The sequence below is a fragment of the Hippocampus bargibanti genome, linkage group LG05, assembly GCF_051943395.1.
Source record: "Hippocampus bargibanti isolate YZ-2025 linkage group LG05, ASM5194339v1, whole genome shotgun sequence".
Lineage (NCBI taxonomy): Eukaryota > Metazoa > Chordata > Actinopteri > Syngnathiformes > Syngnathidae > Hippocampus > Hippocampus bargibanti.
Window position 1 is genome coordinate 5,685,132 of NC_142738.1, and position 14,344 is coordinate 5,699,475.

The 14,344-nt window shown below is 38.7% G+C and overlaps 2 protein-coding genes across 5 annotated transcripts; both read right to left on the reverse strand.

Moving 5' to 3' along the window:
- Positions 1–275: 275 nt before the first annotated feature.
- LOC148897617 (uncharacterized) lies at positions 276–4,357 on the reverse strand. The gene is made up of 7 exons (XM_088996172.1): positions 4,071–4,357; positions 3,097–3,221; positions 2,832–2,898; positions 2,588–2,744; positions 2,312–2,454; positions 2,123–2,233; positions 276–1,227 (listed from the first exon to the last, which is right to left on the reverse strand). The coding sequence occupies exons 1-7, from the start codon at positions 4,221–4,223 to the stop codon at positions 1,045–1,047; spliced, it is 939 nt and encodes a 312-aa protein (XP_088852298.1). The 5' UTR covers positions 4,224–4,357; the 3' UTR covers positions 276–1,044.
- Positions 4,358–4,993: 636 nt separating this feature from the next.
- Positions 4,994–13,987, reverse strand: LOC148897618 (G/T mismatch-specific thymine DNA glycosylase-like). 4 transcript variants are annotated; one of them, XM_088996961.1, is made up of 11 exons: positions 13,858–13,987; positions 12,954–13,028; positions 11,961–12,127; positions 11,477–11,844; positions 11,331–11,400; positions 9,614–9,749; positions 9,444–9,526; positions 8,852–8,946; positions 7,278–7,449; positions 7,060–7,215; positions 4,994–6,114 (listed from the first exon to the last, which is right to left on the reverse strand). In XM_088996961.1, exons 2-11 carry the CDS (start codon positions 13,010–13,012, stop codon positions 5,981–5,983), a joined length of 1,440 nt encoding a protein of 479 aa, XP_088853087.1. In that variant the 5' UTR covers positions 13,013–13,028; positions 13,858–13,987; the 3' UTR covers positions 4,994–5,980. The 4 variants fall into 4 exon arrangements, with proteins under 4 accessions (XP_088853087.1, XP_088853085.1, XP_088853088.1 ...); XM_088996959.1 differs by having other exon boundaries at positions 4,994–6,117; XM_088996962.1 differs by lacking the exon at positions 12,954–13,028 and having other exon boundaries at positions 4,994–6,117; positions 13,858–13,978.
- Positions 13,988–14,344: the final 357 nt, after the last annotated feature.

Below are 14,344 nucleotides of genomic sequence, written 5' to 3' on the forward strand. Positions count from 1 at the left end.
AATGATAGCATGTAACAAAACCAAAAATTGTTCATACAGTGATACCTCGGCTCACGAACGCTTTAGCTCACAAACTTTTCGCCTTACGAACATGACATTTGCGAGAATATAATCTTGGCATACAAACAAGTTTTCGGCGGATGAACTAAACCACACAGCGCCACGGTGGATGGCAGGCTAGTTTTCGTCACCCCCTTTCTTTGAGTGCAGAAGTGGTTTGTTATCGGGTGGAGTACTTTTGCTATTATGGGACCCAAAAAGACCCCACCACAGGCTAGTGTTAAGCCGAAGAGAAATTTATGGACGAGCAGAAGGATATCAGCGAAAAACATGAACGAGGTGTGCGTTTGTGTGAGTTAGCGTCCCAGTACCAGTATGCTAAGTTGACCATTGATGAGAAGGTTTCTTCAGCCGTCATCTGTACAAATTTGAAATTTCAAATTTGTACAGATGACGGCTGAAGAAACCTTCTCATCGATGGACCACTCCTGTACGACTGAGAGCTTACACAGACGTAAGTTGACCATTGCTACGTGTGGCTAAGGGTGTTTCTGTGTTGTCCTAGCAACAGTCTAAGGCAATAGAAGAGGTTGAAAAACTTCTGTTGATTTGGATTAACGAAAAGCAGCTAGCAGGGGACAGAGTGTGTGAGGGTATTATCGCAGAGAAAGCATGGCAACTTCACTCGGATATCATCAAGAGGCAACTACATCAACGACCTTCTATATAAACATATTTTACTTTGAAAGTGATATTCAACTGTAATTCATTGTCAATATTAATAAGAATTAGTGGAACTGAGGAGGAATTATTTTGATATAATATAAACATTAAAAAACTTCACGACAGCATTTGTTGACTGTTTTTTTGTGGGGATATTCAATACAATAGTGCAGGATTGAAACACAGACCATGCAAAAGGCATGGCCTCAAAAGTTACCTGTAGCGTAGTGAGGAAGGCCGGGTGTCACCGTTATCTCCAACATAATTTTGATTATGTTAATCTTGCGGCAGTAAAGCAAATGAAGTTGCTTGTTGGAAGAACTACGTCCGCCCATAGGAGTCGTTTGCGCGCTCCTTCAAGTAGGCTCTCGATTGTATCGGGGGGTACTTGTCGGATCCGTCGATGCACCTGACCACGAAATCGTTGTCGGGGTGGAGAAAGAAAGCCACACACTGGCGAGTGCTGCTGCAGTCACCGGTCGGGGGGAGTACAACTCGGTGGGACTGTTGGATACATTAATGACAAGATTTGAATGATCACGTGATGTCATCCTTGTTTCTGCAGCATTTTTGCCCAAGTTCCATTTATTTGAAGGAATGCAACAATAATCATTATTACTGCAGGAATCCAAACCAATTACAGTGATACCTTGGCTTACAAACTTAATTGGTTCTGAAACAGTGTGCACGGTGAAAAGTGTGTATCCCAAAAATTAATTTCCCATAGGAAACCATCAAAATGAGAATAATCCGTTCCCTGGTCACCATAAAACATAATTTTCTACTTTCTAATTTTCTAAGCCTTAAAACTACACCTTATTTTATGTATAATAAATATGCTATGGTATTATAATTAAAGAAATAAGTTGTACTGTATAATAAAGTTGTTTTATTTACCTTTGTGATGGTCGTTGATGGATTGATGGAATGGAGTGGCCGGTTTCCTCAGCATTAAACACTTGATGAGGAACGTAACCTTCTTCTTTCACCATCTTGAGGAATGATCCCTTGTAGGTGCTTTCTCTGTGACAATTTTATCTAGTTCCTCATCAATTGTGTTCTGTTTATCTAGGTTGATATCTTCTTGCATCAAGTGTGCAGATGGCTTGTGCGGGTTATTTGTGGAGCCTGATTGATGTGAATTTTAACCTTGCAGTCTACACTGCAAGGCTTTAAACTATCAATGTTGAAACTCTGTCACTGTCGTCTGCCTGTCTTTTTAATGTTTAAACAACCTCCGCTCACTGCTGCGTTCTTCACCAATCACGTGGCTTTAACTGAAGACTGCGGGCGGGGAATAGAGGACAAAAAAATGTCGGCAGCCATTTTCTTTTTTGGACAATGGCCTCACTCTCTCTCTGTCTGTAAGTTTTCTGTACTTGTTTTGAAAAGCGCTCACCACAGATACAAAATGGTCACTGGTCCAACGCTGCATCATATCGGCGATATTGAGGAGAACGGCTCCGGGCACGGAAGGAACGCAGATGAACTCGCCGGAACGATGGCGCACCTGAATAAATAAACATACGTTTGGGAATGACATTTAGACTCCATCATCATCTTTTTATTATTATTATTTTTTGCGTACCTGAAGACCTTCTGCATTCTGGTAAAGCAAAGTGATGCTGCCCCAGTCAGAATGCTCTCCGCATCGCAGCTGACCCTCCTTGGCTTTCTCGGTATTCACTGGCGGGTAGTAAAGCGAACGTAGCGTCGTGAAGTTCTCTCCGGCTACAAAGAGAATAATGATGAACAATTTTGACCAACTGTATGTAACGTGATGACATTATTTTTATGATCAATACATCATTTCCTGTAAGAGCAAAGCAGGTTTTGTGGCAAAATCAGTAAAGAGCTTCATTACTTCCAATCAGGCGGTGGGCGCTCAGGAAGATTTCAGGGTCCACATCGAGACTGAGGGCTATCACCCTCAAAATACGCAGGCTCAGGTCTTTGCAGCGGTGGAAAAAAGTCATCTGGGTGTCATGGAATCCCGGGACCTCCTCGGATGAGGGCCATTTCTATCAAGAACCCAAATCCAAACGTTTGTTTTTTAATGGCAAAAGAAACTTATACTTTCAATCCATCACACACAATAACATACTTACTATGTCAGGATGCAGTGAAGTCAGGTTAAACGCCTCTTTTAGATCTCCTGGTTTTTCTGGATGTAAGCTGAATTTACAAAAGCAGAATTTCAAATAAATCATAGGCCTTGTTTCAAGGGAGACAAAAAAGTTGTGTAGTCATGCATTTCATGCATTTAGCCAAATGTTCCCAATTTACAACTCCCAATTGAACTTTGATATTTCGTAATAAGAGGCGGCTATTTTCTAAATGGCCGTTCAGAGCGGAGTGCACACAAAATAATACCTTTCAGTCTCCATGGCTACCCAGCCATGGTAGGGATTGATTGGGAAAGATTCCCTTTGAAACAACCTTTTTTGGTGATCTGGCTGCAGGAAGAACCTTCTGGAAGCATCCATGACACAATCCACCTGTATGGAAAAACAAGTTAACATTACACACTAATACTAAAAATATTAAAGAAAAATAATAAACAAGGACGAGCACACAACAAATATGACGATACAGAACACTTTTCACATAATTGAGCGCTAAATTAGCAACATTATCCTGGTTTTAAACACCCAAAAGAGGCCAATTTAGTAGCACATTCAAAGAGCTTTCGCGACAAATTTCGATTTTTTTTAACAGAAAAAGCTACATTGGGTTATTTGATATTCTTTTGATGATTGAAAATTTGTAGAAACTATCGCAACCGAAGAACATTGAAAAAAAACGTACATGGGGCCGGAGGTAAATTTTAATATCAACAACCGCCACGAGATGGTAGACATGTCTTGGTTGCTGGTTTTATCCGGCTTTATATTACGGTGACGACGCCTAATACTTTTTATGAGCTTTTGAAATAATAAGCAGTACACTGTAACTTATAAATAACAAATGAGTGATTTTATTTTTGTGAAGAAAAAAAAAGATAAAAACGAGAGTTTCCACTTAATGTTGTTTTCTTATTTGGCAGTTGTGTGCCGTCCCTCCGTGTCAATTTTCATGTCAGCGAGACCTTTGTACCGAAGGAAAAAACAGAGCAGGAGGTTACATTTTATTTGTTTTAATCCTTTTTTTGTGGAGTTGGGGTAGTGTATTAGTACGATACAAGTTTCAGTATTTGACTGACATGTTTTACAGTACTGTATATATATATACAAAAAACACAAAACATATGACAGCGAATCCGGACTGCCAATAAAGTTTTCACTTTCACCATATATTTTTATATTATTTTTATTCTTGTTATGACAATAGTTTCTGTTGAGTCTCACCTCCTCCTGGGTGATGCCAGTGTTTTTCAAAAAGACGAAGCCCACTTCCATAAAAGCTACTTTTAACTCGTTGCTCAGTTGGTTAAGGTCTGCATTGGAAATATCCTCGACGCTGAGGTTGGCCACGCTAAAGTCAACCACGGGGATGCTCATCGTTTCGAATTAAAACGTCGAATGACAAAAAAAAACAACAAGGAAAAAAACCGAATAGGTTAAAACTAAACTGAAAAGAGCGTTGCAGAAAACCAAAACGCTCGATGATGTGGGACGCAGTTTTTTTGGGTGGTTCTGTATCACGTGATCATCTTCGCCCAATGAGAGAGGCGAGGCCCGATGTCGTCTTGGCTACTCACCTTTCGATGCCAGCCGTGATATGGACACGATAATAATAATAATAATAATAATAATAATAATAATAATAATAATAATAATAATAATAATAATAATAATAATAATAATAAAATAATGTTATAAGCACCTTTCAAAACTCTCAAGGACACTTTACAGGCACAAGATAAGAACATCAGTGATGGGAATTTCGGCTCTTTTTAGGGAGCCGGTTCTTTTAGCTCGGCTCACCAAATGGCTCCTCGGTTTTTTTTTTTGGTCGCTTAAAATTAATTTACTTCCAAAAATAAGGTAAAATTATGTCTAATGGATTACTCACGTAAATAAACATGCAATATATCATTTTTCAAAATTCATATGGGTTTATTCATATTCTTCTGAGAGCATTACCAAAAGCATTACTCCAATTCCCCTCCCCAAAAGGGTGCGCCCCATCCGTATTACACCACAATTGATTAGAGTGGAGTCAATGGTCCATAAAGTCGCCTCCAGAATTTAACTACAACTACCTATCAGAGTTCATGTGTAACACACACATACACACACACAAATAAAAACAAAGTGCTACTACTGTACAGTATTTATAAAAAAAGCACCATAAGATCATTTTTAATGGACAAAACATAATCACAAAAATGAGTATTTTTTTCCTAAAAACTCCTAAAACAAAATGAATTCAAGATAAAAACCGGCTGAGGTCATTCTCTGCAATCAAAGCAGTAGTTGAGCAGGTTGGCTTGTTTACTGCATCGGTGTGCAGTACAGTACAACTGTAAACATGATTTAAAACGGCACCGAGAAATTGGGACAAAAATCTTTGTTAAGGAGTTCAAATATGTATCTATACTTATGTCTCCATAGAATGAATTTGAACGTGGTGTCAATAACAACCCTAAACTTTGTCCATAGACCGAATTAGACGGTAAAAGAAAATACAGTGATACCTTGGCTTATGAACTTAATTTGTTCCCATACAGAGTGTGTATGGCGAAAAGTGTGTATCTCAAAAAATAATTTCCCATAGGAAACCATTAAAATGAGAATAATCCGTTCCCAGGTCCCCATAAAACATAATTTTCTACCTTCTAATTTTCTAAGCCTTAAAACTACACAAAATATACACATCACTCATTGTAGCAGCTCCGTGTGTATCCCGAAAAATAGTTCGTATGCCAAGGTAAAATTTTCATAAAGTTAACGTTCGTAAACCGAAAAGTTCATAAGCCAAGGGGTTCGTAAACTGAGGTATCACTGTAATGCTAGTAACGTTAGCATTTCCATTCCATATCTCTATTTCACTTTCTAGTTTCCTGCTGCCCCCTGTTGGTACGGAGTCTAAAGTACAGTGCCATTTTTCTCAGTGGAGAAAATAGAAAAAACAGTTATTGTCCCTGCATTTCATTTATGTGTGTGTAAAATGGCGGCCATGGAGCACATGATACCGCAACATTTAAAAACAAGTGCAGAAAGTATATTCTGCAATGTCTACAAAGTCTATCTAGACGTGTATATTCCAGAAGAAATGTATAAAAAAATAACAATAAAAATTGCAACATTTGTCCTTATACGGTTGAGGACAGGTTAGCTCCCCCGCCTTCTCCTTCTTCTGCTCTTCTCTCGGCACTTTGATCAGCCATCGCTTGTCCGTTGGGTATTTGAGAAGTTTTTGATGCGCTCCCTTCCTGTCCTTTGTCTTCTGCTGGAATGAAAAAAAAAAAAGACGCTTATTTGTTTTCTCACATTATGCAGACGCTGAGGTTGACCACAATTCATGCTCAGACACTCAAATAAAGCCCCGCAAAGCCCGGCCCTTAAAGGCACATGAAGCGACACTAAAATGTGTTTGCTATTTTTTTTGTTCGAAAAAAAAAAAATACGGCATGTCTAAAAAGTATCTTGTCACCAGAAGTCACTAGTGAAGACTTACCAATGAATAATTGCTTGTGTCGAACTACTGCAGTGTAGCACCACCTACTGGCGAGGAGGACTTACTTGAAAGGCAGAGTGTAGACTGCAAGGTTAAAATTCCCAACAATCAGGCGCCACAAATAACCCGCACAAGCCATCTGTGCACTTGATGCAAAAAGCTATCAACCCAGGTAAACAGAACACAATTGATGAGGAACAAGGTAGAATTATCGCAGAGAAAGCACCTACAAGGGATCATTCCTCAAGATGGTGAAAGAAGAAGGTTACGTTCCTCATCAAGTGTTTAATGCTAATAAAACCGACCACTCCATTCCATCAAGCCATCAACGACCATCACATAGGTAAATCGACTTTATTATACAGTACTGTTTATTTCTTTCATTATAATACCATAGCATATTTATTATACATAAAATAATGTATATTTTGTGTAGTTTTAAGGCTTAGAAAATTAGAAAGTAGAAAATTATGTTTTATGGGGAACGGATTATTCTCATTTTCATGGTTTCCTATGGGAAATATTTTTTGGGGATACACACTTTTCACCTGACACACTCTGTCTGGCAACCAATTAAGTTCGTAAGCCAAGGTATCACTGTATATTTTTCATAGCTGCATCCATCCATCTGTTCTGTGTCACGCTTCACCTTACGAGCGACGTCATGTGTGCAAATAGTGACTCCAAGCTTCCACACAGGAAGCAGATGCCTACCAGCATTGTTTTCTTGGCTCGGTAAGAAGGCAAAGTGTCCGTTGGCTTGACCCTGACCTCCCTCGGCCGCCGGCGGTTCGCCATAAGCTCCGCCGTAGGCGTCCTCGTAGCCGGGATCGTACTGCTCCTCCTTGATGGCCACTTTCTTGGCGTCGTCTGCGAAGATCGACGGTAAAATTAACACAAAGTGGCGAAAATGACAACAAAGATTAGCTTACCCTTGGCCTGCTGAAGGTCGAAGGTGTAGTTGATCTCTTCAATCTCCCTGGGCCGCTGAATGCCCCGTAGGTGGTCGCGCAGCTCCCGTAACTTAATGTAAAAGTGCACTTTGTCCTGAGCACGTGGGAACTGAGCGCACCGGGCGCTGGAGGATGGCATCAAGTACAAAGCCTGGAAACAGAACATTGAACAAAAAAATAATAATCATGACATGAATGTACCACCAGGTGTCTATTTCACTTTCGTTTTGTACCCGATAGAGAATAGACAAAATATAAGTTATCATATTTAAAAGTTTCATGCTGTTGTATGCTCAGTTGGCAGAATACAAGGTCCACAATGGAAGCACAGACAAAGCTGGGGTCAATCTGAGGTGAACAGACACAGCCTGTCATCCTCAGGTAGGAGATCCGGCCTTGGGCGGAATTTAGGACTTGGTAAACTCATTCACAGGAAAAGCTTATTAGCCAAGTTACAAATGTATCAATTCATGGAAAGACAACCCATTAAAATATCTACTTTCTGTTGGTTTATGGATGTTGGTGCTTGGCCCATGAGAAGTCTAGGGATGTGGTATCCAAATCGAGAAGACTGTTTTATTAATGTATCACTTAAATTTGTATATACAGTGATACGTCAGCTCACAAACTTAATTGTTTCCCAGAAAGTGCATGTAAGGCGAAAAGTTCGTCTGCCAAACATTTATTTCCCATAAGACACCATTAAAATGAGAATAATCCGTTCCCAGGTCCCCATAAAACCTAATTTTCTACTAAATAAGCCTGAAAACTACACAAAATAGATCTTATTTTATGTAGAATAAATGTGCTATTTTATTGTTATTAAAGACATAAACTGTACTGTATAATCAAGTCGTTTTATTGACCTTTGTGATGGTCGTTGATGTAGTTGCCTCTTGATGATATCTGAGTGAAGTTGCCGTGCATTCTCGGCGATAGTACCCTCACTCACACTGTCCCATGCTAGCTGCTTTTCGTTAATCCAAATCAACAGATGTTTTTCAACCTCTTCTATTGCCTGAGACCGTTGCTTAGACAACACAGAGATACCCTTAGCCACACATAGCAATGGTCGACTTAGCGTACTGGTACTGGGACGCTAAGTCACACAAACGCACACCTCGTTTGTGTTTTTCAATGATCTCCTTCTTCTGCTCGACCGTAATTTTCTTTTGTGTCCTCTTCGGCTTAACACTAGCCTGTGGTGGGGTCTTTTTCGGTCCCATAAGTGCACTCGATAACAAACCACGTCCGCACTCAAAGAAAGGGGTGACAAAAACTAGTCCGCCAGCCACCGTGGCGCTGTTCGACCGTGTGGTTTGGTTCGTCCACCGAAAACTAGTTCGTCATCCAAGATTATATGCTCGCTAATTTAATGTTCGTAAGGAAAAAACTTTGTGAGCTGAAGCGTTCGCAAGCTGTGGTATCGCTGTACTCTCCACACAAAGTGGCTTCATAGAACCTGCACCCCATGTGTTCAAGCCTTTGTTCAGTGTCCAAACAAACATCTCTTGTATTACTTCACTGTTACAAACAAAGATGGGTTTACTCACCACATCACAGTCTGGGATCTTGTGAGGCTGCAAACCAAACTCTAGCGTCTTTGGTTTTTTGCCAAAGAGTTCCCGACAGAACATTTCATATATGCCTAGATGAAAGAATGGAAAAATTATTTTTTGTAAAATAGGTGGTTTGGTTAAAAGGAGGATGCTTCATGACAGTTGTAAAAAAACAATAAATTAAAAAATATATACCGTATTTGTTCAAGTATAACGCGCACACGTGTATAACGTGGAGCCCTAATTGTCAATTAAAAATCGGTATAAAATTTTGTTTCACTTTTTTTCGGCTCTTTAACAGTATTTCAATTAAAATAAAAAATTAAAAAAAATACATTTAAACAGCTTTTTCCCCCAAGCCATTAACTCCGTGTACATCCCGAAAAATAGTTCGTATGCCAAGGTAAAATTTTCATACATTTAACGTTCGTAAACCAAAAAGTTCGGAAGCCAAGGGGTTCGTAAACCGCGGAAACACTGTAATTTTTTTCTCAGGCCTCATTTACAACGCACACCCAAACTTTGAGTTCTTTTTTAGGTAGAAAATTTTGAATAAATACGGTATATAAAACTATACAAGACTTACATTTTCCATTAAACACAGCAATCAGAGGTTTGTATTTCATGAGTTTCTCCACAAGAATTTTGCCCCCTTCACGCAGCTCTTTGCTGCGACGACAAAAAGAACATAAAAATGAAGAGTGCTCATAAGGTTTTTTTCCCGACATAAAAAATAAAGATAAAGTTGCGACCTACCTTGACAGGTCTTTACTGCCTGGCGTCGCCCTGGCAACCATGTTGGTGAAGCCCATTTTGTACTTGCCAGGCAAAGTGGTGTCATGCATGTGGTTGAGTTGCTCTTCGGTGAATCCCGAAAGGAAGAGGCACTTCCCTATGGAGGAAAACAAAAGGGAAAAAAAACTATTTGGGCTTTGTCTCATGCTTAGGATTCATTTGGAGATTTGTTTTAAAAAGGCAAAGGGCAAATAAATGACATTTGATCAATTTGGAGAGGGGTGAAACCTCTTCTTTTCGCAAATATGTGTGCATTTGTTTTTCCCCATCACATATTTTTTTGTGACTGATTAACTCATTCACTGCAAGACATGCAAAAATATGCATGTGTCAGGGTTTTTGTCATTGTCACTTGAATTCTAGGACCCACACAATATTGAGTTTTAGGACTACATCAACATTCAATACAGCGTTAGAAACCTTAGACTCTCTTCTTTCATAAAAAAAGAGTTAATTCCTAAATTATATGATTCTGGAGTAATATAAGCTTAAAATGAGGGTGGCTGTCCAAAATACAATTCAATATTGGTTTATATAGCGCTTTAACAACAGCTGAAACTGAAACAAAGTGCAAACATTGCCCCCTTGTCGAAAAGAAAAAACATTGCCAGAGGCTATGGCCAGCCCTTTATCTGCACCCAAGCATTAAAAAAAAAACTAAACAAATTCGGGAATGGCGCTCTATGTCATATTTTCAATCATTAAATTTTCAATGGGCTGAGCCGGCAGTGAATGAGTTCATTATATATATACAGTAAAGTCTCGTTATATCGATATTCTCGGGAGTCCGAAAAAATATCGATATAACCGGGACTATCGATATATCCGACCCTGCGCGCATGTAATTTTCTCCTTGCGTTCATAGAAATAGTATCGTAATAAGCGGTACTATCGATATAACGAGACTTTACTGTGTGTGTGTGTGTGTGCGTGTGTGTGTGTGTGTGTGTGTGTGTGTGTGTGTGTGTATATATATATATACAGTAAAGTCTCGTTATATCGATATTCAAGGGAGTCCGAAAAAATATCGATATAACCGGGACTATCGATATATCCGACCCTGTTTGCATGTAATTTTCTCCGTGCGTGCATAGAAATAGTATCGATATAACCGGGACTATTGATATATCCGATATCGATATAACGAGACTTTACTATATATATATATATATATATATATATTATATATACACACACACATTTATTTATTTTCAGTATATGTTCTGAAGGTTTCACGTTTGTTGCGGCGCATTTAGCATACTAATATTACACATACAGTTAACATTTATTTCTATTTTTCCATATAGTGGTTAATATGGAATACTTAATAAATAGCTTCATCATAATTGATATAAAAACTACAATGAATATTTTCTTACATAGCTATTTTATTATTTATCATTTATTTATGGTTTTATTGTTCTTTAAATTGTAAAGTGTCCTTGGGTATTCTGAAAGGCCCTTTTTAATTAAATGTATTATTATTATTATTATTATTATTATTATTATTATTATTATTATTATTATTACACGTTCTCATTTTACAATTCTTCACATTCTGACTTTTTTTAAACATCAACACACAGACTTGGTATTTAAAAAAAACCAAAAGTGACCATATGTCAATATAAATTGATATCTTCTTTCAAAGAAAATAGTTTCCCATATTCTCACTTACAAAAATGATTTCCAGGACCAGGAAACCATCGTCCGATGTAAGCAGCCATCAGCCCTGGATTAATACCAATCTGCAAGAAAAACAAATTACCAAAATAAAAACACAGATGCTTGACTTGTAAAGCAATATTGTTAAATTCGGCTCACAATGACATAGTCCAAATTGTCGTCCAGCAGGTCCGGCAGGGTCTTTTTCATCACTTCCTCCTCTGACATACCCTTGAAACGATCCACTTTTCTCTTCACCTTCTTGAAACTCTCATCAATTTTCTCCTGCTTGCCATCAGCCACCTGTCCCTCTGCGCCCTTCTTGGGCTTCGGCCCCGGTTTGCCCTTGGGGGCTTTGGGTTCTTTCGGAGGCTTGGGTTCCTTCGGTGGTTTGGGTGCCTTTGGGGGCTTGGGTGCTTTTGGAGGCTTGGGTTCTTTTGGGGGTTTGGGTTCCTTTGGGATCTTTGGGGCCTTTGGAGGCTTGGGTTCCTTGGGCTGAGCCGGTCGGCCTCGTTTTTTGGGCGGGGCTGTGTGGAGGATTCAATAAAATGTGTTATTGCAAACAGTCGTGGAGATCATGTTGGTTAAGAAATGATTGGTCTAATCAAAACAGGGATGTGTAGACTTTTTAAATGCACTTTACATTTTGTCAGATTCGCAGGCTCGGGCTGCTCCATCATAGGCTGAGGGTGAACAATGTGCGGTGTAGCTGCCGCTGCTCCCGCTGTGTGTTCCTCCGGGATGTGCGGCAGATGGTTGTAGGTTGAATATTGGGCTTGGAGGGCTTGGTACTGCTGAGCCGACTGAATCCTGACGCGTGATATTGAGAACCGAGAAAAATAGAAACTCGTGAAATATATTTCCCATGACCTCAACTCTCACACCATTCCAAAGCAAAATATTCAAATAATAAACAGAAAAATTCATAATATGATTTAATGTAAAAAGAAAAACGTTTTCCGCAATTGACGGTACAGTGATACCTCAGTTTTCGACCATAATCCGTTTCAGAAACCTGTTCGAAAACCGATTTGTTCAAAAACCGCAACAGCACTTTCTATTAAAATCAATGTAAAAAATCTTAATCCGTTCAAAGTCTAGAAAACAACTTTTTAACTATTTCATCGCATAAACCAGATAAAAAGTTAATAATAGAGGCGGTCATGTGTAAAATTCAATAAAAACAAAGTTTTATTTTCACCAATTTTTAACATCAACATCTGTACATAAAAATCTCTCTATCTTTCTGCCACGGGGCGTGTTGGCACCTATCCCAACTGTCTTTGGGCAAACACAGGGCACACTAACTTTTCAAACCATCCTCTGCTTGCTTTAAAATCATACTATTCAGGCGATCTTAACCAAATATGTCAGCATTTTCGCAAAAATAAAACAACAACAATATTAATGCGTCGGTCACAATGAGACAATGAGGAAGTGACATCTAAGGAAGTGACGTATAAGGAAGCAGTGGGTAGTCAAGTGATGCATTCAGTTTGGTTGAGAACCAATTTCGGTTGTATACAGAGGCATAAAAAATATATCATTTTTGGTTGAAAACCGAATGGGATGAGAATCGAGACGTTCGAAAACCGAAGTTTGACTGTATTTTGTCGGCCTATATTGTGCCACTCACCACTGTTGGAGATACGCAGAGGAGCCAACAGGCAGAGATCCGTTCATCTTATTGTCCATCTTGTGGGTGCTTATACTTCATTCAATAAATAAACCGACATGCATGGTGAGGGACACAAATGGAAGTGCAACATGCAGTAAACGAATGATTGAGAAACACAATCTTAACACAAAAACAACAGATTAAAAAAAATCACAGACTGGGAAACCACCAAACCATTTTACAGACAATCTGGATGACAACCAGTCACTCTTCATGTAGTCCAAATTATTATAATTTACCAATAATTTACAATGTTAATATTATACAGACAATTGGTTTCGAGACTCAGTGAGTAGTCATACCGTGAGTGGGGAAACTTTGTTGTGTAAATATTATGTATTTCATTTTGGAGGGTGAGATTTATAACGGAATAAATTACATGCAAAAATAAAGAAACTAGATTTCCCACACTTTTGGAGAAATAGAAAACTTTTGTTGACTTTGACTATAATTGACTTTTTTTTGTTTTCATGTTCAAAATAAAGTGCACATTTAATCATATGCAACACACAAACATTTTCACTGCGTCTTCAAATGCTCCCAACAGCCTATATGAGGGGTTTCTAAAAATTAAATACCCTCCTTTCTTCCATGGCTAAAAGCTAACCATGCTAAAAACAAACAGAGTGTAATCACTCTATATTTTTTTAGTCTGAAGATGTCGCTGCACAGTTTACCAACGGTTGACTTACAAAATACCTTATTAATTCCTCTTCCGTCAGAAATTGTTCAAATTAAACCGTAACATTAGCCGCAAGCTAGCAGCTAAGCTATCACGGATGAATGATCTCGTTTCTATAATAATAATTGTAAGCAGAAAAACCGCACAACAGTTGAGTGTGTAAACATGCCCGAGACGTACCTCTTTAACAAGTATGTTAATCGGATTCTCCGGTAAGGAAAATAATGTTATTTTCCCCACATGCGTGTATTTTGTTTTAATTCACAACACTGCATGAGCTTCGGGGAGCAACAAAGACGTGACAGCGCAGTTCCAGTCAACTTTGACACGAGACTATTCCAAGTCCAAGTTCTAGGAGGCAAGGAAATCCGAAAATAAACTGAAATTTTGATGCTATTATTTTACAGCAGCTAAATACAATTTATTATTGTTTATAAATGTATATAAGTGTTTATAATTGTGTTTACGTTTAGCATTTGTTAAGAATATCACCATAACTAAAAAGAACCCCCTTTTTGGACGATTGGTTTGAGCTATTCGGCTTTTAAACGAGAGGGTGTTTTCCCATTGGCTGGAAGGCTGTGACGTAAAAAAAACTGCAGCGGAATACAGTATACACTTGTACACGGCGCAGACTTTAGCTTTGAGCATCTACTTTTCTGACGAA